Raw genomic sequence first — 26452 nt, 5'->3', positions numbered from 1 at the left:
AACAAAAAATGTTCTTCTCACTATTTGTCTTATTAGATTGCAAGTATTACTGGCTACCCCTTTCTGGTACTGTTGTACTAGCTGCTGATGCTTCCAGTGCAGCATGTCTGGCCAGGCCTCTCTGTCAGGAGTACCACACAGGCAACTAGAGAAATAGCAAAGTTTTCAGGAAAGTGCGCAAAAATGCCTGGGCTGGCCCAAGCCTAGTTGCAAGTTGGTCTGCCATGCCATCTGGGCTAACCAGAGCCCACTTGCTGCAACTGGGCCATGCCCCACCACTTTCTCAGTCAGCATCAAACAACCAGCTTTGGAAGAATGTAAGGAGGATCAAGCAGGCAATAGGGGGCTTTATTTCGGACCATTTTTCTCCTATCTTCCGTAACAAGGTATGAGTCAGCCCTTGATGATGCTTGATCAAACAGATGTATGGTATGCTGTACTCAAGGTGAGCCTCTATTTCTGTCTTAACACCAGAAGGTGCAAGTTCCACAGTTAGAGACCCTCCTTCAAAAAGCAACCTTCTGGGTTTCAAGAGGGAAGATCTAGGGACTCTTGGGAGGGTGGGAAGTATCTCAGATCATCTCCACTGTCACATGGGTCCTGATCCCCCAAACCCATTGACGTCAATGGGAATCTTTCTATTGACTTCAATAGTTTTGGATCAGGCCAATATGCATATTGGGGAAAATATCTCTAAAACATAAAGCACTGCACGGGAGTAATCCTAACCTCTGAGGTCTTGGAAAATTTACATAATCTACCAATGCAATTTATGAATATTTCATACCTCATGATGTCTCTTTCTTCACAATCTCTTTCCTATTACATCCATTTTAATATAGAAGGAAGTATCATCTTGATTGACAAAAAGAAATCCAACATTCCATGTAAGGAGAGAATTTAAGAACAGCTAATCAATCAATATTTAAAAGAATAAGTCTTAATTTTTTTTCATCACTTATAACTTGATCACCACCACAACTGTCCACAGGCATTCTTTTGTCCACAAATTACCTCCTTATAGATTGCTAACACTTTGCCTCTTGTAGCAAAACATGAAGCTTTGTGCTGGTCTCATCTGTCAATACTAGCACATAGCAATAGGTGGAGCTACAGATTGGATACTTAAGTGCAGCACCCTGGAATAGTTGCTAAAGAAAGGCTCTATGAAAACATATCTAGGGCAATGTTAAATGCTCTATCAGGACTGTATGTGACTCATGAGATATACTTTAGCTATCCATAAATTGCACAGCTGGCACAGAAAAGTTATGTAAATTGTATAGTTAATCGAAAATCAAAGAAAAAGACTCTTTAGATGATGTAAAATGAACAGAATTAGGAAAATATTTTTAATCTACATGTATATTACTAAATAGGAATAAAATATATTTAAGTATTACTCAGTAGTTAAGATGGGTATCAGTCATGTCATTCAATGTTGCCAGTGTAGTTAAAACAGTTGAAACACACAATGTGATATAGTCATGTTATTTAAGGTGTTAAGTACTTGAGTTGAAATTGGGACCTACATTTTTGTTTATGAAAGTAGCCATGATAATTGATATTTAGGAGGCTTTGGTCCTGGCATCTTTAGGGTATATCACAGTAATCAGGCATTCTTATAGAGCCAACACTCCTGCCATTAGTTATCTGCTATACTAAATAATTACCTAGTATTGCTGTTACTTTCAGCCTTAGAAGATGCTGCACTTGAGTGGTGAGCCTACATGTTTATAGTTTGTAAAATGATTTCTGGATGTTTGAGGGTGAAATATACTAAATGTAAAAAAGAGTATTAGATTGCAAATGCTGGTTTTGAAATCTTTTATATGCATTGCTTTAAGATTTAGAGGCTCCTGAAACTGCTGGTGTAGCCAAATGGCACAAACTGCAGGTGTTGTCTTTTGAAATAAGGTATTGTGCTATACCATGCACTGTATCAGTGAAAGAAATTGGAAACTATGCATAATATTATTCGCCAGTGGACATCAATATGCTAATTGGCTCAATGTGCACCTATAAATGGAATATTTCTTGTAAATTTGAAACACTGCTATAGGGAAACTCAGTGCCTACTATTTGAAGTGCCCTTTGCCTATGGAATTGTCTAGTAAACAGAATGACCTTTCCCACAATGGATGCAACTGTTCTTTTTTCTAAGATAAAAGCCATGTATAGCATGGTATTTCGTGATAGGAAAGCAGTCAGTGACATAACAGAGATGCACTGAATCTTCATAACTTCTATTTTGCTAGTTGAGATAAATTTTTTCAATATCCCTCAAAGTGGTAGGTCTTAAAAATGAAAAAGTTGCAAGAAAATCTGAAATTTTGCCTGAGTGCATATGATGATTTGAAATAGAATAGCCTGTGGTTCACACTGATTCCTGAATTAGGAAAACAGTGTCAGATTTTATTGATGTAGTACAAAAGTCATTAACATATCAATTTGATCATTTTAAAGACATGAGGTAGGCATTTTGTTGTGACCGAGTATTTAAAACGTTATACAGATTGCATACTGTATTTAGTTCTTAATAGTACTGGACAAAAGAAACTTTTCAAGGAAAATTAAGCTGTTTGAAAAGTAAATTATTTTTCTTTTTAGGTTAGCTAAATATTGTGTAAAAATAACATCTTTTTCTCTCTGCTTTTTTTCTGTAATCTGATTTTTGTAATTTGAGAATAAAGTGGATTATAACATTCACTTGATTCTGGGAGGGAAAGGGTGGAATTTTTAAGTGCCCTAGTGAACATGATCTGGGTAGAAGAGCTGTGTCCAGATCAATGTCTTAGGACAGGGGAAAGGACGCAATTGAGTTTGCATTTTGTAGGACCAATCCAGCAGACTTTATTCTGGCAAATAATTTGTTGACTTCAGTGTGAGCTAGCTCTAAATAAGGACTTGAGGCTGTGGCTACACTACAGGGAGTATACCATAGGATATTATAGGTAGACATAGCCATGGTGCTTGAGTGTGGAATAGTCCTGAGTTCAAGACCCTAGAATGTGGCCTTTGATGTCTGGATCTCTAGGTCTTACCTAATCTTGGGTTCTAGGGTTAATCAGGACTGGGTAAAACATTTTAAAACAGAATATTTAATATTTATTATTTTTAATTTTGTACACTTCTTCAGTTTTCCCTAGGGTTTGAGCTAGACAGACGACGATAGTCTGAGAGCTCCTCACACCAGCTCAAGGAGGACTGATGTTAATTTCCTAAACACACTTTTAAAGTTAGTAACCACTTGTCCTATAGCCTTTTAAGACGTATTTGAAGTGAATTATCAGATTGGCCAGGTGAAGAAACCATACTCTGTCCTCTGTAAGAGTGGAAGTGGTATTGTGCCTGAGGAAATTGAGAAGAGAGAGGACCTACAGTTCTTTAGTTTCTCTCTCTAGCTGAATATATAGTTTAAGGCAGCTCTAATAGAAGTCAGGCCATGATTCCTAAGAATGGGTGATGGTAAATCATATTGGTTCCCCTGTTAATTAGACAATCAAAAATATTTGAAGCAGACTTTGAATTGGGCTGGCATCTGGCTATACGGTATACCAGTGTCTTTTGTGCTACGACCTTGTTCTCCAAAGCTTTAGCTTTAATTTTTAAGTCTATAGCTGTAATGGCTGAGGCCTTGTCTATACTAGCACTTATGCAGGCAAACTTTTTGTTGCTAAGGGGTGTGAAAAAAACACCTCCCTGAGAAACGTAAATTTTGCTGGCAGAAGCACTTGTGTGTACAGCGCTATGTCAGTAGAAGAGCATCTCCCACTGACATAGCTACCGCTGCTTGTTTAGGTGGTTTTATTATGTCGGCGGGTGAGCTCTCTCACGTCAACATAACGCAACTACACAAGTGCTCTTACAGTGGCACAGATGTACCGATACAGCTGTGCTGCTGTAAGTTTTAAGTGTAGACTAGCCCTGAGATGCTAGGTAACTATTGCAATTACATCTTCCTGCTTTTGAAGAATCTGAAAGAATAGTTGCAAGAGGTGTGAACTGCCCCCATTCATTTCAGTTAGTGCTAACTCAGATGCCCAAAGGAACCTAGCATTGTACAGAGTTCCTGTTGAGTGAGGAGCAGCATCTAGAGAATATGCATAATCATTTTAAACATTACGTAATCTACCATGAGTGGTGACTTGCGGGCAGAGGACCACTACTCCCATTTTTCAAGTTTGGTTCCTGGGCTGAAGTATAGTGAAAATAACTTTCATTTTCAGATAACTCATGGGTCTATATAACTAAGGGGGAAGCTTCCAAGTATGCCATAAAAGCTTCAGGCAGTATCCCCTAGGAAATGCTGAATTGATGTATGATATCAAGGCATCTAGGAGAGAGGCTGGTGACAAAATTCCAAGAACAGATGCTAATAGCATTTGCAAAGACAAAATGCTGTGTAATGTAAAAATAAATTCTGTGGCTATGGTATTTTCATAAGTTCTTTAGGATAATATTATAAAACCACCTATTGACACTGAAATTTTGTTTGATATTTTAGCATGAATGTATAAAACTTATGGCTTAAACTGAAGAGATGTGAGCCTTTTTTGGCTAAATTGTATGGCTCTGACATAGTAACTTTCTTATTCTGCTTAATACACGTACTTGATAAACTGTTAACTTATATTCTTTTATAGGTTTGCCAGAATCTATTATTGCAGCTGCATGTTCAAGAAGTGGCCAGAGGGTTCTGCATGTTGACTCGTAAGTTACTCCAGTGATATGCTATGTTGATCATTTAAGTGTTTGGAAATAGTTTAAAATTTCTAACTTGAACTGATTCTAGGATTCTAAAATATGTAGCCCAAGTTACTGTTGCAAATGTAGCTTTTGGAGGGGGGAGCTTTGTGAGAACCTCAAAGCGCACCATTAACTGAGTACAAAGAGACCAAATTCTTTTCAAATGTAAGTGCCTAAACTTAGACACTAAGGGCTTGTCTACACACACACTGCTACAGTGGCATTGCCTCAGCTGTGCCACTGCATATTCACTGAAGTGCTACTACATATGGGGTTCTCTCATTGAAGTAGCTAATCCACCTCTCTGAAAGGTGGTAGGTAGGTCAATGGGAGAATTTTCCTGTTGACCTAGCGCTGTCTACACTGGGGCTAGGATGGTTTAACTGCATCGTTCAGGAGTGTGAACCTTTCATGCCCCTAAGTGACATAGTTATACTGACCTAATTTCCTAGTGTACACCAGGCCTTAAATTTAAGTGACTTGGTTTTCAGAAGTGCCGTGCACAGATTGCTGCTGTTGACTTTAATGGGAGTTGAGTGCCCAGCACTCTGAAACTGTAGGTCACATTTTTAGGTGATTACCATTAAGATACCCAAGATGGAAAATTTTGGTCAGACTATCCTTAGAACTCCCTATGTCAAATGGCTTCTTTTTCCATGCATGACTAACATCTGTTGTGTATGTTCTCTCTCATCCTCTGCCCACCAGTATCACTTGTCCTGTTTGGGTTCATCTTCAGCCAGCTGTTTATCCATGAGCTGATCCCATGCAAGCAATAGGCCATCTTGGTGGTAGTGATGAGGTGGTAGGTGGTGAAGGTGGATAGGTAGAACTATGTGTCATCTGCATATTACTGGCATTGAGCTCATGTTGTCTGATCAGTTCACCTAGTGCTGCGTGTACACATTGAAAAGAACCAGAAAGAGAATTGATCCTTGTGTAACTTCACAAGTGAGGTGTCCTTTCGGAGAGATGTAGTTTCCCATCAATACTTGTTTGGTATCTCCCTTTAGAAAAGATTGCCACCTCTTTCAAGTGAGACAGTAGTATCTTATGGTTGACAATGTTGCATGCTGCAGAGAAGTCCAGGAAGTTGACAATGAATGTTTGCCCTCTATCCAGGAGATCATCCAAAAGTGTCACTAAAATGTTTTCAGTTCTGCTTCTCTTTTGACTGTTTGACTCATGAATTCAAGCAGCAAAGGCGTAGCCAGCAGTGAGAGGAGGGGAAGCAGTGTGAACAGCACTATTGCAAATGTTCAGATCATGAGTCTACACCAAAAATTACGAGATTGGCTTAAAAATCACATTTAAAATCATGAATATTGAGTTGTTTGCCTTCTAGCATATCTTGAGTGCATGGGCTCCACATTTGCAAACGTTTCTCTGCAACCCTGAAGTCTAGATGCTTTTCTTTTAAAATGAAAGCCAAGATTTTCATGTAATGTGATTCTAGCAGTTGAGATTTAAAGAAAATACTAAAAATTGCAAAAACTTATACAAGTAAGTCAGTTGAGGGGGCACAGTACTAGCACATGCCCCAGGCTCCACACTGTGCACCCACAACCCCCAGCAAGACCCTTTGCATCTGCAGCCAGACATCTGACACCCAGGAAGACCTCCTGCTTCATAGCCAGACCCCAGCTATCTGCCTCCCAGAAATCTCAGCTAGATTCTAGCCCCTTTCTCTTCAGGGAGAGCACAGCCAGTAGTTCCCCAGTTACCAGGGCCCAGACAGAAACCAGCACCCACCCAGCTACTTCAGTTCCTCAGACATCCCAGTACCCCTTCCAGCTACCTTTAGGTAAACTGAGATATCTGAGCCTTCTCAGTTACCTGAGATACCCTTCAGCACTCACCTAATTTAGCAATCCCAGCACCTCTATCTACCCCAGCACTCTTAGACACTTATTTTCCTCCTTTCCTGCTCTAGCCATATAGCTGCCAAGCTTTGTACAGCTCCCTGTCCTCATCTTCCCCCCCTTCCCTCAGCTGGTTGGGAAAGGATATATTGTCTATAAACTGAAATTTATGGTCATATGCAAATTATATGAAAATATTCAAAATTAGTTTATTAAACATGCCAAAACTGTCACGTGTAGATGCACAAAACTTGGCAACTATGTCCTAGCCTCTATCAGATCCAGAAGTAGCAGCAAAAGGGAACTGTACTGTGTAGTCAGAGGAGATGGGGCACTTCATGAACAGAATAGGGTTGTTCAGCAGTGGGAGATAATGTGGATCAACCTGGCCCTTGCTATGGTGACTAGAGACCATCCACCAAGGTATCCCAAAAACTTTGGAAACTGGCCAGTCCCTATACTGGCTAATCCTAAAGTGTTTTACATCCTAAATGTATGTGACACCACACTTCAGTCTTCAAGTTTAATGTAATTTGTAATTTAGTTGAATGGAGACTGTCTTGTAGATTAGAAATAGCTTTTTCTTTAAGAATCTTTAACTATATCATCAAGAAACGCCATGCAGTAGAGAATCTGCACCAGCACCAGCAAAGAGAGGGTAGAATCCTGAGAGGTGCTGAATCCTGCAAATCTCATTACTGTGCATGAAGCATCCATAGAGACTTTAAACAGGAGCCGTGTTAATTACAAACCCACTTGGAGCATGGAAAAATGCGATTTTTGAATAATAATAAAACGCTAAATTTGTAGGGGAATATAGTAAGAATTAAAAAAAAAAACAAAAAAAGACCATTAACAGGCACCTTTTAAGACCTAGAATTAATAAATTCTGGTCAGTTAATTTTAGACTTTAGATTTTACCTCCCACAGTAACACAATATTATGAATGTACTGTTATGCTTGTTGAATTTGATAATTGCTTCTCCCCTAATTTCTCCAACTTTAATATCCAGGGTCTATTAAACTCTGTAATAATGTACTGTAGCTTTGATTTAGAGTATCCATGTCTTTTTTGTAATGGTGAAAGACCTGCAAATTACAGCCTCAAATCTCGCAGTAGGCAGCAATTAAAACTGTGGAATGCAGATTTTTTATTAGTGTTTGCTTAATTGTGTTCAGTTACATTCACACATGCTTTTGCTTTCATTTTAATGATGAAAATGAGGAGTTCCACATCTAATGATGCTCTTCTGCTGTGGAGTACATTTTCCAAATCTTGTGCAGGTGATAGGCCTGTCAGGTCATGATGAATCATAATCTAGAATCCATATGTTGGCGGGAGGAGAATCTGAAATGTTTATACTGTACAAAAAAAGTAATAGGCAATCTTTACAATGGTCATTTTCTTTTTAATCTTAAAAAAATTAAGCACTACTGTAAAAAGCCATTCTCAATGGCATTTTAGATTTTATTTTGGAGGAGTTAGAGTTCTGTTAAGGTTTTCAAGATTTTGTCTGACTTGAAATAGCGGGGAATATTCTTATATTATTCTGTTGCAGTATTCTATGATTTTCTAGATGAATTTACAAATTCTTTAATTGTCTTCAAATAACTAATTTTCAATATCAGAAAAAGTCTGTGTCCAAAACATTGTATTTTATATTTTGATTTATTGCCTTTAGAATTATGGATTTAAGTTATTTGTAAAGATGGGAAATTGAGTTTACTGAAATGCTTGTTTGTGTTATCTACTCTATTTTGATGAATGTCTACCTGCCTTTCTTCTGCAAATGTTTAAAGAAGTTAGATAAAAACTATGGAATAGGTGTAAGTAGAACTTTTGAAGTATTTTGTGTGTATTGCTTGCATTCATTACTATGTGTAGATCATTGTAGTACTTTTAATCTCCATCCATGGTTTGTATTGATCATACTATACTGCATAAGGGTGAAAGTGGTTGATGGTTCTGAAGTGGTCCATTATAAAATTCTGAGTACTAGCCTCTGTTGATTTATAAACAGTGTCCAAGCATCACCATCAACAGCTGCTAATCTTATTCAAAATAGTCACGTCATTGCAGTGTTGCCATAAATTCCTGTAGACAGATTTTAAACTAAAGTTAGCTTCTGCCAAAGTGTAATTGAAGGAGCCCTATTTCTGTGTGCCAGCTATCTGTCTCAATAAATGTAAAATCTGTGGTTCTTTTCAGAGAGTCACATTTACTGTAGATATTAATGAGCTGTTGACATGTGAAATTTCAAGGATAGATGTTAAGTGATTTAGAAAAGTAATTTGCAATTCAGAATGAGATCGGCATTTAGTTTAAACTTGAAGTTACTAAAGGGAGGTATGTCAAGACTAAAAGTTGATTACTTTGTGAACTGTGAATGTAGCTCCCACAATAATTGTTCATGCTCATGGAACTGTTTTTCTTAGCATTTGCTGTGTTCTATTTTTATTGTAACCTTGCTTATTTTATGTTTAATTTCTGAGCATATTGGTGTGGATGGTAGAGATAGAAGGCTTCCAATCAGCTATGTTTCTATTTAGTTTCTGGAATGAAAATACAATTTAAATTCCTTCTTTGTCTTTCACAGAAAGAGTTATTTAAAATTTCAGATGTTTTTATATTAGCTTGCACCATCTCTCTCTCTCTCTCCCGAGATAAGATGCTGCTTCTCTTCCTGTTGAGATTAAAGGTGTTTCTAAAGCTTTCAATCAAGGGTAGGTAGAGGTAGATACCAAAATGTTCTGCTTTTGTAAAGGGTCAGTGATAGTAATTTCAAATGCTCCTGTTTTATTTGTTCTGATGACTTCTGGGCATATTAGTGATGTAAGTTACTTTAAATTCTCTTTGGTGGGCTTCTGTTTTTAATAGAGCAAAGAGAAATATCAGACTATGTTCTGAACTCTTAGGAGCTGTCTTCTGTACTTCCGCCTAAACAATAAGTTCTGTGTTGCTCAAAAGCTTATCTTTCACCAACAGAAGTTGGTCCAATAAAAGATATTACCTCACCCACCTTGTCTCTCTAAAGAATTAGAAAAGTTACAAAGGGATCTCATAAAACTGGGTGACTGGGCAACAGAATGGCAGATGAAATTCAGTGTTGATAAATGCAAAGTAATGCACACTGGAAAACATCCCAACTAATCATAAAATGATGGCATCTAAATTAGCTGTTACCACTCAAGAAAGAGATCTTGGAGTCATTGCTGATAGTTCTCTGAAAACATCCACTCAATGTGCAGCAGCAGTCAAAAAAAGCGAACAGAATATTGGGAGTCATTAGCAAAAGGATAAATAATAAGACAGAGAATATCGTATTGCCTCCATATAAATCTATGGTATGCCCACATCTTGAATACTGTATGCAGATCTGGTAATCCCATCTCAAAAAAGATATATTGGAATTGGAAAAGGTACAGAGAAGAACAGCTAAAATGATTAGGGCCATGGAAAAGCTTCCATATGATGAGAGATTAATAAGACTGGGACTTTTCAGCTTGGAAAAGAGACAACTAAGCGGGGATATAATAGAGGTCTATAAAATCATGACTTGTGTGGAGAAAGCAAAAAAGGAAGTGTTATTTACTCCTTCTCAGAACACAAGGACTTGGGGTCCCCAAATGAAATTAATAGGTAGCAGGTTTAAAACAAACAAAAGGAAGTATTTATTTCTTCACACAATGCACACTCAACTTGTGGAACTCCTTGCCAGAGGATGTTGTGAAAGACAATACTATAACGGGGTTCAAAAACCTCTTACTCGATAAGTTCATGGAAGATAGGTCTATCAATGGCTATTAGCCAGGATGGGCAGGGATTACTTTTTGCCAGAGGCTGGGAATGGCTGATGGGATGGATCACTTGATGATGATCTGTTCTATTCATTCCCTCTGAAGCACCTGGCCACATTGGCCACTGTCGGAAGACAGGATATTGAGCTAGATGGACATCTGACCCATTATGGCCATTCTTATGTTCTTAAGAATGAATGTCAGTCAAGCACATGTAGAAACTACACCTTCCTCAATATATTACATTAGTTTCCCCTTTGTTTGCTTCTCTGCCCCAGTTGTGTGTTTCTGATATGTCCTCCTGGATGTTTCTTAAACTGAACTAGTTATCAGTTTTTTGACCCAACTGTTGAGCCAACGTTCAGAGACCTGCTTGTTGTTTCTGTTAGGAGGGATTTATGATAGTCAGTTATTTTTGATGCAGTCCTGTTTCTTTACAAAGAATGTACAAAGTTCTGTTTCGCTGAACGCAGGAGAATTCAAACAGCAGGAAGCACTTCCAAGGATCTTTCCAAACAGTACTCTACCCAAAAGCGTGCTCTCAACTTTTTTTCAGGGTCACACTACAAATCCTTCTCTGGTTAAGAGTGTCCTGCTGCTCCCTCTCTCAGTTACTCTGGTCTTTCTGCTGTCTCTCTCACAGATGCACAAACCTTCACAAAACAATAGCCAGCAGAACCTCTCCATGTGTGCCTTGCATGTACACTTGTTTTAGATGGTGACAGGTGCCTGTTTTGGGACTGGAGTACCCCATTATTTTAGCTCTTTTATTCTATAGAGCAGTGTTTCTCAATTATATTTCGCCGCGGCACCCTTGCGCGGCCATGCGATACCCTCCGCTGACAAGTCCAGGAAATCTTCCCCTTTTCGGCAGCGCAGTGTGGGCTGGTTTCGGCAGCGCATTCACATCGGTTCGGCAGTGCCATCTGCTGTTCGGCAGTGCACTGCCGGCTGTTCAGCGGCGCGTGATTTGTGTTGATTTCGGCGGCGCGGTTCCGCTTTTTCGCGGAACACTTCAACTCAGCCGGAACACTATTTGAGAAACACTGCTATAGAGCATAATGGCTTCTTACAACTGTTAAATGAATGGCAACAGGTACACACCCCACTTTTAAAGAAGTTTGATCCAACGCTCACCAATAACAGAAAATGAATTTTTCTCCCTACTTTCTCCAGCACCCTTGAAAACACTACTGTCCTTATCTGTCAAGTGCAAAACTTGAGAACTCTGACTCTTCACTTCTGAGGCTCTGAGCTTATACCAAATCTTTTTGCATCTGTCTATTACATTTCTAAAATCTACCCTTTCCTCTCTGTCCCCACTGCATAAAATCCTGCTCATTATTTCACCTGTAACATGCTCCTTTTTAGATTTCTGGACTCTCACCTCTCCTTTTCTCAACACATCCAACTTTCAGCAGCTAAAAGTCTTTGCTGCCACAATGAGGATGATGTGTGACATAATCATTCACTGACTTCCTGTATCTTTCCACATAAAGTTCAACCCTCTCATCCTCACATCTAATGCTCTGCCTTTTAATTAATCATATCTCCCATCAGACTCCTCCATGCCCCAATTTGCTCTGTTCTCTTTTCACATTTTGCTCTTCTTTCTCTACTTCCTCCTTCATCTTCATTCACTTTTCTCCTTATTCCAAGTGTCAAGTACTCAGTGTCCTCTCACCTTAAAATTCCTATTTTAGATGAACATCCAAAGTATGCTAGGTAACTATATGCTTCTGCCATCTGCATCTCTGCCATTTGTCCTGCCTCTTTCTGTGTCTATCTAAATTTATCTGAATGGTAAGATCTATAATATAGTACAACTCACATTATTTGTATTTGTTTTAACGTCCCTCCTTCCTCTTTGCCCTTTCATGAATATGAAGTTATGAATCTAATAAATATTTAATATTAAACCAAAAAGGGAAATGGACCTTTCAGTAAAGCAGTGGTCTTCTGATTCTTCCCCAAGAAAAAGTGAGGAAACTGGTATTGTGGGTCAAAAAGATTTAATTCAGATATCTTTAACCTTAATAAATAAGCCCGAATGACAAGGCTTTTTACCAAATGAAACAAAAAGTGGTTCTGATGAATGTTTTCCACTTGGGAACCAAGAAAGGAGCCTGTCATTCTACTTAGCTATGTTTTGGAGCATGTAGGTAAGGCAGAATGGGAACTAAGAAGAGGTTTAAGAGGTAATACATGAAATTTTAGGATTTGAAACTAGTCATTTTGTGTACAGCTTCTTAAAATCAGTGTGGCAATAGCTTCTCTTGCAAAAGACAGCTGTTCTGATAGAAGGAGACTTTTTTCTGAGAGATCAAATGAAGGATAGACACATACGGGCAGCTCTCAGGAGAAATCGTGAAGCATCAGCAGCTTCTCTTCAGAATCAGCAGCTTTGACTTGTTTTGCCACAGCTATTGTGGCATGACATTCAGAAAGGTAACCTTCCTAACAGAGAGATCTTCTATAAAAGATGTTACCTGCTGCTGTTTTTGTATTGCATGTATTCATAGGTGCTCTGAGTTTCTCGACTTGATTCAGCTCCTCGAATGACACTGTAACCTTTTGATTGAGGCCCAGGAAAGCTGATAAGCAGGAAATCATTTACATTTTCAGTTGGAATATTTTGGTCTGGGTTTTGTTAAACTGTTCAAAGAGATGCTAGACAAAATGATAGTTGGCAGATCAAGAAAACATCCTACACACAATTTAGCAGATGAGAAAGTTCAAACCATTTCCAGAACCAAAGCAGTCCTTTGTCAGTCTTGATCACCCAGAATTTCAGAAGATATTCTGTGTATTCTACTAGTACATCAGGACTTCAAATTCAAGAACTGGAAAATCTGAACAAAAGTGTGGTCTTCAGTTAGCCTCAGACAGCAGTTTAATTTGACTACAGATTCCATAGTAGAAGCAGTGAGCAAATGGCACTCAGAGAACAGATGAAGTTGGTTCTAGAAGTAAAGTTATCCCAGTCTTCAATTTTCTATGAGAAAATTAAATCTGTAACAAAGAAATAATAAACGTTGAACCAAGCAGGCAGTACTATTTGTAATATTTCAGGTCCATAGCCAGAAGATAATTGAACTTGCTCCAGTGCTATTCTGACTTCCCCGTTATCAATCAGTCTTTTTTTGTAGTCTGCTAGGACAGCAGTAAAAGGGAAAGATTCTAGTTCTTGGGAATGTAAGATAGTGTACTACACAGGATTGGACCTCTGTCACAGATTGATGAACACTAATCGCAGAGAATTTCCTGATCTTGATTGCTCTCCAAAATAATACAAGGATATCGCCAATCTGATATGACCATTTCTTAAATTTATTAAAATCCTGATAGTTAATAAGTCTCTTCCCTTCAGACTGTCTCCCTCTTCATGGGTTTTTATTAAGAACTTGACTATCGCTGTCAGAACTGAAGATTACATCACTAATTTTATCTGGACACCATTCTTTTCTGAGTATTTTGAGGGGTTTCTATTACCACATAATGCAGGTCATACACTGATCTATTATAAATCTTGAAAGGAACATATTGATGCTTTTAGAAAAGATCCAGACTTTAGGGTGACATGGCATTAGATTGGGAAAGGAGTTCATATCAGAGGACAAGACTATCCTGATTCATTTTGCAATACTGGCATGCATGCGTAAAGAAATCAGATACTCCTGTGAATAATGTTTTATGGGTCATAAAAGACCATTAGAGACTTTTGTGTTTAAAAAAAAAAAAAATCAGAGTATTGGCAATAAAAAGATGAAGCTTTATCTTAAGGTTTTAGATGTCTCAAAGGTGCACTCTACTGACCAAGACAGAAGAAAGATGAGACCACCACTATCAATTTTTCACAAAATGTCCCATCATTTTCTTTGTGTGTTAACAGTACTAGTTCCTCTTGCTGAAAATGTGTGCATTTCAGATATTTCAAATAAAGGATGCATAAAGTTAGACTAGTGTTAAATTTAGGAAGAGTAGTCTTACTTGGTTTTACATAGATTTTTTTGAACATTTTTTGGGTCTACTGCTTGTTCTGAAAGCCAGATAGTGTTCCATATTCAGGGAAACTTACAGCTAAGGTGGCAGCTTCCCGCGGCAAAATAAATCTTGGTAGCTACTTTTTTTTATAATCCCAGAAAAGGCAGATTAAATCATTTATGGGTATTTAATTTGTTTCTGTAGTACCTCAGGAAAGAACAAAACAAAATTAACCAGTTTATCTCTGCACCTTGGAAATGTGTGTAAGAGTGGGGGTATACTTGATTGATAACTGGATAAAGGACTGCGATATTATGAGTCAAACTACTTCTTGATGGACTGAATCACGTAAGCATCTTTTCCTCTCAGATGCTATTGATTCCAGATAATAAATATTTTAAGTTTTCATTTTTTTAGAGCCTTCTATGAGTATGAATTCTCTCTGTGCCTCAGTGAAGCAAATAAAATATTTGCTCCCTTTTACAGATATGTTGGTTTTCCTGGTTGGTGCTAATGTTGAGAGCACTGCAGCTCTTTCCCCGGCTTAAAATGAAAACCCTGGTGAAGAAATTGTACAGCACAGTGGCTCTCAACCTTTTCGGACTACTGTACCCCTTTCAGGAGTCCTATTTGTCTTGTGTACCCCAAGTTTTACCTCACTAAAAAATTACTTGCTTACAAAATCAGACATAAAAATACAAAAGTGTCAACTCACACTATTATTGAAAAATTGCTTACTTTCTCATTTTTGCCTCATAATTATAAAATAAATCAACTGGAATATAAATACTATAGTTACATTTCAGTATGTATGTGGAGCAGTATGAACAAGTCATTGTCTGTATGAAATTTTAGTTTGTACTGACTTGGCAAGTGATTTTTATGTAGCCTTTTTATGTAAAACAGGGCAAATATCTAAATGAGTCTATGTACTCCTTGAAAGACTTCTGCGTACCCCTAGGGTTGAGAACCACTGTCTTAGAGAAAAGACCTAGTTCACTTGGATCGTAAAATCTTAAAACTCCATATTCTGTTAAATAAGGCCAACTTTAATTCAGTGATTGTCCTATTTATGCTCCTTACTATTTCCCTGAAGTAACTGAAGGACACTTTTAGGTCAGTTTCTAGTCATGAACAATTAGACATTGTTTAGCAGACATCTGTTTTTCATGTGCTAACTAAGCAACATAGTACAGAGCATCACCCTCTTGTACTACAAAGAAACTGACATTTTTAATGAAGTCTTTGTCAGTGCATATAACTCCTGTGAAAAATATCCTCCTTTAAACAATTGAGTTGAACTCAAACCCTCATCTTAAACTTTTCCATTTCTGAATTCAATCAAGGAGGAATTGTCTGGTTCTATTATGTTTGGTGCAAAATGCAACCTGCCTTTTTTCTTATCTTCCTGAAAAGTTTAAGTAATTATTACTCAGTGTTTTAAGCTTCTGTTATACAAAATTTTTAAAATCTGTCCTCAGCAACTCCATGACAAAAAACAGTACAAAAGAAATGAGTGAAGTGTGATAAAGAAACAGACTTCATTTCAGGTTTCTATGAGCAATAGTTTTCCCTCTGTATGATGAAATAATAATTACAATATTCTAAGCTCAAACCCTATCTTTCTTCCTAAATGTGAGTTTTTTAATCTTTAATGTCATTTTACGGGTCCATTGAAGAAGGCATTCTGGCTTTGGTCACTTCTCAAAAGTCCCAACATACTTAATGTTAAATCCTGTGAGGTAGCAACTCTTTTATTATAGGTGTGGTAGAATCCTTTCATTTTATTAGTATGTTTATATTATGCTTTCTTGTTTCCTTCCCATAAAAGTAACGTTTAAGTTTTACTTAATCTCTTCTGCATATAATGGAAAAGCTCACTAGTTAGTGTGATGTATAGACAAGTGTCACTAGGAAAAACTTAAAAGGGGAAGACCAGAGGACCAGTTACTTAAATGGAAAAAGGTACAGCTATTTACTTTTTTGTGGTGAAATTAGTAAGTGGATAACTTCTTTTCAAGGGGGAAAGAGTAAGTATGCTGGAGAGCATTCAATGAGATGGGACAAATCAGCAGACATTGGTTCTTTTGGCTCAGAATATAGAATGTGTAATTCTGTAAATTAAAAATGATTTCCCCCAAAGTTCTGCACAGTCCTATAAGCAGCATTATAGGTACCCAGTAGCTATTTTTTTGGTTTTCTGTCTATCAAATTTCATTTTTTTTTAAATTTTTCTTTGCAGGAGAAATTACTATGGGGGAAACTGGGCCAGTTTTAGCTTTTCAGGTTTATTATCCTGGATTAAGGAAAACAAGGTAAGGAACTAGAATTACTTTTATTTCTCATTTATATAAGGTTTCTAGTATTCAAGTTTTTGTGAAAACCTACATATACACACATAACTTAGAAAGTACCTAGTACTCTTGGTCATTACCTATTTAATAATATTAAAGCCAGCAAAAGAGAATTACCATGCATCTCATTTTTATACACTGTACAAAACTGGTAACATTTTATTTAACATAGATAACTCCTAAACTGAAGTACATTTAGTAATCTCAGTATTATAAGTGTTAATTATAAACTCATTATCAAAAAAGCCATCTTTGAGGCATATCTTAAAATAAGATGGTACTGTTTTATATTTAATAAATCAGTACCTTAGTTTTCAGTAATACTGAATTCTCTTTGATAAGAATATAAATGAGGCCATACAGCCACATAATCAATATACTTTATTAAGTGAGCTTTTATAGACTTCAACCATCATGGATATATTCTGAATTTATTATATCTGTTTGTAGGAAGTGTTGTGTGTTCTGTTTCCATTTCACTACCATCATTGGATAACAATACCACTTTGTGCTCACATGATACATTCCAAGTGAGGATTGCAAAGCACTCCATGGATACTAATGAATTACACCTCACATCACCCCAGTGAGGAAGAGAAGTGTTATTAGTATTATATAGAATATCAAAACTATTTTTGTGCTTACATAGTTTGAGACCAGACTTGCTAATGCACACTACGAGACTTCTAGTGTGTAACAGCAGGGTCCACATGGGCCAGTTAGTGTGCAACATGCTACCGTAGATTAAAATTTTACACCCCTCTGTAGCCAAAACCACCATGTAGACAAACTGTGCTAGAGCTAAGAATATAGTGCACATCTGTTTTTGGAGGATCATGTGGGAACATAGCTCCTTATGCTCAAACTGTATCCTATGAAGGCAGTGAGGAAAATATACTTATATTTATTTTATATATAAAATATAATCAGCACAGATTGCCATGGTTTTGGTAATTATCAGATCCTGCCTCTGAAACTTGTCCTGTAACCAAGATAAACACTTTAATTTTAATGCAGATAATGCATTTTTCTATAGCCAGGGCTTATGTAATTCATGACAATCCACTCAAAGCTTTTTAAAAAGGGCACTCACTTAGAACAAGCGGGCATTTGAACTATATTAGCAAATGGATATGCACAGTTACTGCTTTATTGCTTTTAAATTCCTGTTGGGATTATGTATTGAAGTGTTATGAAGCCTGCTAATCCATAGGAAATAACCTCTCCAGTCACATGTACCTATTTATATTGATTATACCAAAAGGAACACTTTGCAGAAGGGCTGCTCAATATCAGAACTCAAAATTGGTAGATAAAGCACCACTTTCATAAAGTGCCACACAGTGATCCATCTGATTCATGGTTTTCTTCCTGAACACTGTTACTCCTTTTGAACCAAGCAGTTAGCCAAAATTCAGTCCATCAGGTTGTTTCTGTTAGGTGGAAAAAATGGTGGTCAGGTATTTTTCTTAAGTGCAATCAAATTAATTTACAAAGATTGTACAAAGTCATTTCCTTTAACACAGGAGGAATTAAACATCAGGAGTCAGTTCCCAGTTTGTTCCCAGTTCCAAACCTCTTTCCAGTCAGCACTCTTATTTAAAAGTTCCTTCAAATTTTTCTCAGGGCCTTGCTACAAGTTGTTCTCTCGGCTGTTTTAGGGGCTTCCCTTTTGCCTTCTCTGTCTGCTTCTATGCAGTTTCTTGCATGCATAACTCAATTTAGCAATACCCAACCTCCCTAGATTTGCATTCACTGAAATCACTCCACTTCAGATTAGGTTCCTGCATGTGGCCTGTGTTTTGGATGGTGGCTTCTATTGTTTTGTCTTTCTAATTCCATAAAGGAGCATAATTGTTTCTTACAGCTATCCTGAATAAAGGGTGGCTGTTACATCCACTAGCTTCAGTTAGGTTTTACCCAAACCCAAGCATAACAGTGCACACACTAACTCAAACTTCAGTCTACTTAAGGTATATTGTAGTTTTAAGTAATATAAGTATCACAGAGATTAAGCGTTTTAGCGAAGTTTTAGCTTTACTTATCCTAGCCAGCTAATTCTAAAATCTTCCTATTCATTCAGTTCTTGCGAAAGCTGTCTAGAGAAGTGTACATTGAAGAATAATGTTAAATATTAACATTTTCCATAACAAGATAATGCTTTGCTCTCAATCAGGGTGACAAGGTGGGTGAGTTAATCTCTTTGGACTAAATCTGTTGTTTAATATTGCTATAGTTAAAATCCTGGTTTGAGATTTTGATACATTATTTTGGAGACCAGACAATACCCCATAACTTTTTAGATGTTTGAAGACAATCACTTTTTATTTCACATTTGCTTTTTAAGTGTCCTTGATGTCTAGCACCCTGTAACATTGGCAGATATTAATAGAAATATATATTGTAACTTTTTTCTTTAATTCTATATACACTTAAAATTGTAATGTTTCAGTAATTTTTAAAATTTTGGAACTAAATGGTACTTTTTAAAACATCATGGAAAATAAACTAACACACAAATACACATCAAGTAGATAAGGCAGTTGTTATGAATAGGGTTGAATTTATCAGGAAATGTAAAAAATAAAAAACCAAAAAACTATTTTAATATGGAAATCTCTTCATAATTTTATCCTTATGACTTAAGATATCTTAAATCTTCCTTTTAACAGTGTTTGCTATCTTCTTTCTTTCACTTGCCCCCTTTGGTAGCTACAGTAGAAGCTTCTTGTTGTGATTACAAGAACTTCTACAAGGCTGCCTCCTTGTGATACTGCAGTATGTTCCACAGGCACTGGAAAAGTAATGCAGACGACCCAGATTTGTGACTAATTTGAGAGATTATCATTTTTATTTGCCCTGTGATTTTCTTATTGTTGAAAAGAATTCAGAATTGCACTTTATGCAGCGCTACAGCATCAAACCCACTAGAAAAAATTATCCCAAATGCTTTGGGTATTAGGTAAGAATGCGATCACTGTTTACATGCATTCTCTCTCAGGCTTAAGAAATTGAGACCCATCATTCTATATTTTTCTTTCCTTTTTTCACTCTTTCAATCCTATCTGAATCTCCTCTTTAGCAGAATCAGTTCTCTTCAACTTCTCCTTTTTAGGGTGAGCATGATTGTTGCTGCACTTTCTTTTACCTCTGAGCTAGCTCTCTTCCCACATCTCAATCAGCCATTGGTTGCAGATGCCTCTGTCTTACAATCAGCCTAAATGGACGGAGGGGAGGGAGCTGCAAATCCTGATCCTCGATGTACACATTACAGGCCCTGGAACATGTTTCCTTCCACAAAAGCACGTGGATCAACATGGTCTTTCAGCATTTGCTGAAGTTCAGTGGTTTGGAGCTAGTTTAGACCCAGGGTTTGGAGTGAATTCTAAAGGTCATATCCCCTTCAGAGAAGGCCCTGCCAGTATCTTTCTTCTAAACACTTCCACTATTGATTATTTGGGCGTTGTGGATCCTGAACTACTACTAGATTTCCTTTTGTCTAAAACCTTGACTCCAGAAAAAGACCACAAATATTGTGGGACTCTAACTGCAGTCAGTTCTGGATGAAGAAAAGTCTGTTCTTCAAGGTCGGTCAGGAAATCCATGGCACAGAGGAGATGGCTGATCTCAACTCCCATTTTATGCATAAGACTGTTTTTCCTCGTTCCCTGCTGTTATACTTTTGCACAGACAAATCGGTCTATTTTTCCATTACCTTCTACTTGAACTGTGTGACTGTTCAAATCCTTTGTTTCACCAAGCCATTTGTAAGATGAGTAAACCCTTAATTATTTGACAAAAGCAAGCTTTACAAAGTGTCTAGAGCAGACAGGTTAATTTTAAAATACATTCCTACACTAAGGTTTCTCTGAAAGGGGAAGGAGGGGGTGAGAACTCCTCCTGGAAAAGCCTACCTACCACTCCTCGTACATACAATATGCTACATCAATAGGTCAGATCTCCCCCACCCCAAAATAAAGTGATAGAAACCTCAGTGCTCTCTCCAACAGCTCTACTTTATAGAGAAATTGACGAAATTGCACAAAGTAAATGAGTTATCAAGAACTGAAAGGAAATGCTAGCACGCTTTCTTGTAATGAGAAACAGCCAGCACAACTATGGGGATAATGGCATGCTAAATAATCAGCAGTATATCATACCTATTTTACTATTATGCTGAAGATAATTGCATAGACTGAGTGAGTACTTTGCACTAGCAGGGCCAGTAAGCGTTCTTAGTTTTGTGAGGATGCCTTGTCATATCTTAGATCTTTCATGACCTATTAATAGCTCTTAAGGAAGTGGTGAAAGATCTTGTCACATATGGCCTCAGTTAACCACAAAGCGAATGTTTTGTACATTTCTTAACCATTTTCAATAATTTTATGGAAATATGAGTTTCTTCACCCTCAGTAGTTTGTGTCTCTTTGCCACTGAGGCATTTGACAAATGTCCTTTGTTTCAGGTATTCTTCCAAAAATAATCTAATGGTTCTTGTTGTACTTAAATGAGCTGGCTGGTATCAAGAGCTAACCTCTTAGAAAAAGACTATTGCTCTCATTTTTTTGCCAGGGAGAGGTTTCTTCCTAAAATCTGATCACATTACTTAGGTACATTTCTAGCATGACTAGCTAATTCTCAAATCACTTTATTCCTAGGTGTGGTCTTAATACAAGAGTTTGCAGCCAGAATCTAGGCATCAGAATCTTTGGGTATGGCTACATCAGTTAGAGGTGTGATTGCAGCTTGGGTTGGCATCCCAACCAATTAATCTAGCTAGCATGGCTAAAAAGAGCAGTAAAGATGTGGTGGCACAGGCTTCCATCTAAATGGAATTAATATCTAGCTATGGGAAGCTACACAATTAAGTCGTAAAGTATCATAAAAAGGAATTTTTCCTCAAAATCATCACTAGAAGTTAGATTTGATGGAACTGAAGGTTATTTCAATTTACATTAGCATCCAAGTTGGTAACATTTTAAGTTTAATTAAAAAAAAAAAAAAAGCACTCTCCTAGTAAAGTACAGTTTAAAAAAATCCCTGTCATTTTGTATTTTTTTGTAAGCAAAAGACTGATATCAGAGAGGAAAGGGAAGATTGGAGAAAACTGATCCTTGAAACAGAAGAAGCTATTTCTCTGAACAAGAAGGATAAAACCATTCAACATGTGGAAGATGTCTGCTATGCCAGGTAAATATAAGTAGTATGGAAGATGTATAAACAAAATTCCTTAATATAGCTTCTTATACTGTGGATGATTAGTTACAATATAATCTCCATTACAAATGACTTTTTTTTTCTGTCTCCTGTATCTATATCCTTTTGGACTCATTAAATAACTAAGAATTAGAAATTGCTCTCCAAAAGTTCCATACTTAAGTTTTTTGTACTGATCTTTGGCTGATCCTTTACAGGCTTTGCTTCAGATTTGATGTAATAAATGTTTTAGACAATAAAAGGCTGATAGTTCACCTCTTATTGGAAACCAGTATTAAGGTGTGTTTGGAGGTGCTCACTATCTGTGAACTACTATATTTATTTGTTGTGCTTTACATCTTCCTGCTCTGCATTTAGGTAAAGATGCCTTAGAAAATTATTTTTAAGTTCTTACCTAAAATCTCCATTTTTTTTGGTAGTTGTAAATAGAAAAATATAGGTAAAATGAATGGGTCCAACCTGTACTTCAGTAATATAATTAACATTGATACAAAAACTGCAAGAGTGATAACCAGTTTCAGTTCTTAACAGTTCAGACAATAAACAAATTTAAGATTAGCATGATATTTTAGACTGAATTGTCATGAATGAGTGTTGTTCAAAAAGAAGCACTCAGGACTGTTTCAAGGGGAAAAGGCAGTATGCCGCATTTATTACCAGAAACTAAATTAATAACTATCTTAAGCCTATGTGTGTGTGTACACGCACACGCACCAACCAGGGAACGTTCTGTGGTTATATAGCTATCAGTCCTGATCGTGGCTTGAGGTCGTAGCTTGGGTCCATTGCTGGAGTTCGTGGTTCGTGGCAGCTACCTGGCCAGGGAAGCTTGGCACAAGGAGAGCTGGGTCTTTGTTGGGTGCGCACCAACGCTCTTCTTTGATGGTGTGCAGAACGTTTACCCCTCTCCTCCCCCCCCCCCCCCAAAAAAAAAAAAAAAAAAAAAAAAAAAGCCTTGCAATCTCACCCAGTCTTTTATAGGTTTTTGACTTCGGTGCAAACTTATGAGTTTGGCTGTGTCGCGTCGCTTCTCTGTGACTGTTGATTACCGGACAATAGCAGACATGACTTTCAGCTCGTTCTTGGTGTCTTGATTAAGTTTTTCTTTTGTTTTCTGGGGTGGATTCTTCTTTTGCTTTTTAGGGATGTGTTCGCACTCTTCAGCCGTTAGGGTGGACTCCACACTTCATCAGCACAAGCTGGCAGTTTGGGTCTGATTCACACATACATACACCCTCCATTCACACCTTGTTCAAATAAGGTTACCTATTCATCTAAAAGTTTAGAAAGAGTTTTGTACAAGATGGAATACATTTGGTCAAAATGGGGTTTTTACATTTCCAATATGGAGTATGGCTGAGAGGAGTTCAAATGTTACAGACAGAACTGTGAGATGGTGATTATACATTCTGGGTATGAAGGGTTGGAAACAGCTTTAATAATAATACTACTATATAGAGGTTGACACAAATAAGAGTATGAATGAACAAAGCTATGAATGAATCTACAGGGTGTTACAATTTTATTCCTACATGAGGACCCCTTTTAATTTAGCTAAGTATTCCTGTAGTATATCTACTTTGTGAATTTGAGAGCCTAATGTAAGTATCTGAAACCAGTTTGTATTTATTCAACATCTAAAGGTGATAAAGTATTTAGCCTTAGTTTAAAACCAATACAATTATTTCAGAATCCTATATTAATACAATATTGGTTAGATACACAAATCAGGCTGTTCGAAAGCTAACCGTTTCACAGCAGATAGTCAGCTAAAGTACAGATATAAAACCTAAACAGATTGCTGTTTATCACCATTACTAAATAGTACAGAAGCACAGTAATGCAGAACGAACATTATTAGCAAACCTCAATTTCAGAACTGAATAATTTATGTGCATTTAATCTTGTATTTTGTAGCTTTTGCATTGAATTAAATTGTTTTTTTTATTCTTGAGAGAGAGAATATTAGCCTCAGTTTCTCAAGTTATTTCAAACTGGACTAGACAAAGCATTGAAGGAATATTTATTCATTTTTGTAAATAAACGTGGAAACAAGTTTGCTGAATGTAAAAATAATAATAATAATTATGCACCATGAAGGTTGCAGAAATCAGGATATTCAAAAGTTGAGGTTCTCACACTTGACCATGATGCAGATAAAATTTATAGCTTCCATTTGTCTTTTAAAATTGCTGTCTAATACTAATTATATAATCACTACGTTAACTTTATCATAATAAATACTGTTCAAAACCAGTATTAGAATAGTATTAAAAGTTTTTGTCTCTCTCAGATATGAATAATTGCCAAAGGGGTCGCATGCTGAAAAATGGTCCTGACCAACAGCAGGCTGAAAATGAGTTAACTAAAATTTTTTTTTAAATATTTCAGTTTGTACAAGTGAGTCTTAAATCTGAATTTCCAGATTAGTTCTAGTTTTCTTTAAAGCACCTCACTCAGTCTAAGTCATTTAATAACATAATGCTTGCTTGTCTTTCTGCCATTAAAAAGAGCTGACAGTTGAAGAAAAATAGCAGAGAAAAAGTTCACCTGAACAACTTAAACTTTCTTTTTTTGAGACTTCATCATGGCACTTCTGACAGTTTACATGTTCTGGTTAGATTTTGTTGTTGTTTCTTAACTTTGAATGCCTATGAAGTAACCATTAAACATGTACTTTGAAAGAATAAACAGCTGGGTAGCAATATAATATATACTGTGCAAATCTGAAATGAATGGCCTCAGAACAAAGTGCATCCATCAAAGAAAAAGAATACTGTTTCTGCAACAAGCTGTATTGAAAAAAGGCAAATGGCTGAAAAATAAATAGTGAACACCTGTGCTGAATAAATTAACCAGCTGGTTGGCAATTTTTCATTTGACCTATCTGAAGGGGTGGCTGTTACAAGGCATTAATAAGACACATTCACTTTGAGATATTCTTTTGTTACTACCATTAATTGATGAATGGTGGTAGATAATATTCAAAATTTACACAACAATTTGCTTGCAGATGTATCCTTATTGTGAATTAGTAGAAAGTTGTCTGCCCAAAGTTTTAATTTAAGTGATTTTTCTTTTTTTATAGGCACAGTTGTTACATTATTCAGGGATGGTTATTCCTATAGGAAAGATGTCATGAGTTCAGTTTTTATATGAAGAGGCTGGGCTTTTATTATAAAATGAGTAGCCCTGCAATCGTACAAATGCAGTTGTTCGTTAAGGCAGAATTGAACAGATTTTAAAATATGTAAGTAGAGTGAAACTTCCTTATATAGCTATATAGTGAAACTTTGATATTGTAAACTTCTGTTTAGAGTGATGTAGAATAAAAGTCTCAAGTGATTTGCCAAGTCCAAATTAAACTCCAGTTATAATGATTTTCTGCTTAAAGTGAAGTAGTTCTATGAATTCGACTTGAGAGGCTTCCACTACACCTGCATTTTGACAGAGCAGAATTTCTTATGTGAGGATGTAACACCTTCATTTAACGCTTAAATAAATATTTATAGCTTCCTGTAGGAAGGCGCAGTGGCCTTCCTCGGAGCCTGGGCCCGAGACAGGGCCGCAAGCACCGAACCAGATCCTGGACAGGCTGTCAGCACAATCTGCCCGGCAACCAGACAGCTGGGCCCCGATAGGTCCTGCCAGTCAGCCAACCCGGCAGCAGGGGGGCGGGGCCTCAGGGAGGACGGCAGCCATAAAAAGCAGGCCCTGTAGCTCAGAAGGGAGAAGGCTGCCGACGGAGGCAGACGTACTGTCTCGCCGGCTGCAGCGAAGGGCTGAACCACGCCAGGCCTCCGCCCCAGGTAACCCTCTCCTGGCCTTGAGGCCCCAGGAGCGACCCCGGCGGCCCGCCTCTAAGGCCTGGATCGGGCCTCCGGGCCCACTTGACTGGCCGAGGCCTACAGGCCCAAAGCGCTGGGCCCAGTCTCGGGGCCGCAGTGACTGGAACGAGCCCCCTGAACCGGAGAGCTGGGAGTTCCACCCAGAAACTGGTCCGGACTTGGAGGAGCTGCCGGATGCCCAACCCTTGGAGGCAGGACCAGACCTGGAGGAGTTGCCGGAGGCTGAACCCTAACCCCAGCCCTGTGATCTGGAGGAGCTGCCCCTCGCTGAGGAGCTTCCCACTCTACCCCCCGTGGACGCAGAGGGACTGACTGGTCTACCCTGTGCAGTGTACCCCGGCGACCCGGAGGAACTGGCGGACACAGGTACCGGAGAACACGGGGAGGAAGAAGCCCAGGGACAGCCAGAGGCATGGCTGTAATGGGTAAGCACAGTCAGCGTGTTGCGGCGGGAGCCCCGCCGACTGAATGGCAACGCCCATGCCACAGCTAGGGCCCTGGGCTGGGATGCAGTGGAGTTGGGTGGGCCTGCGTCCCCCTTCCCTCCCCCTGATCCTTGTCAACCCCAAAGAGTGCATAGCGTCTACCGCTCCCTTGACTTGAGGTCACTGCTCCTTGCTCGCCCGCCCTGCCTGAGGGC

At 37.9% G+C, this 26452-nt stretch overlaps 1 protein-coding gene across 2 annotated transcripts in view; it reads left to right on the top strand.

The window, feature by feature from the left end:
* CHM (CHM Rab escort protein) overlaps positions 1-26452 on the top strand; it is a 124462-nt gene that overhangs the window by 10780 nt on the left and 87230 nt on the right. For both annotated transcript variants that reach the window (XM_067548385.1, XM_067548386.1), the window contains exons 2-4: positions 4647-4713; positions 16636-16708; positions 21813-21937. In XM_067548385.1, the coding sequence (XP_067404486.1) occupies positions 4647-4713; positions 16636-16708; positions 21813-21937 (265 nt within the window). The remainder of the gene's footprint in view (positions 1-4646; positions 4714-16635; positions 16709-21812; positions 21938-26452) is intronic.

The sequence above is a fragment of the Emydura macquarii genome, unplaced genomic scaffold, assembly GCF_026122565.2.
Source record: "Emydura macquarii macquarii isolate MOO-44397 ecotype Brisbane River unplaced genomic scaffold, CSIRO-AGI_Emac_v2 contig_1253, whole genome shotgun sequence".
Taxonomy (NCBI): Eukaryota; Metazoa; Chordata; order Testudines; family Chelidae; genus Emydura; species Emydura macquarii.
This window is presented reverse-complemented; position numbering and strand designations above follow the sequence as displayed.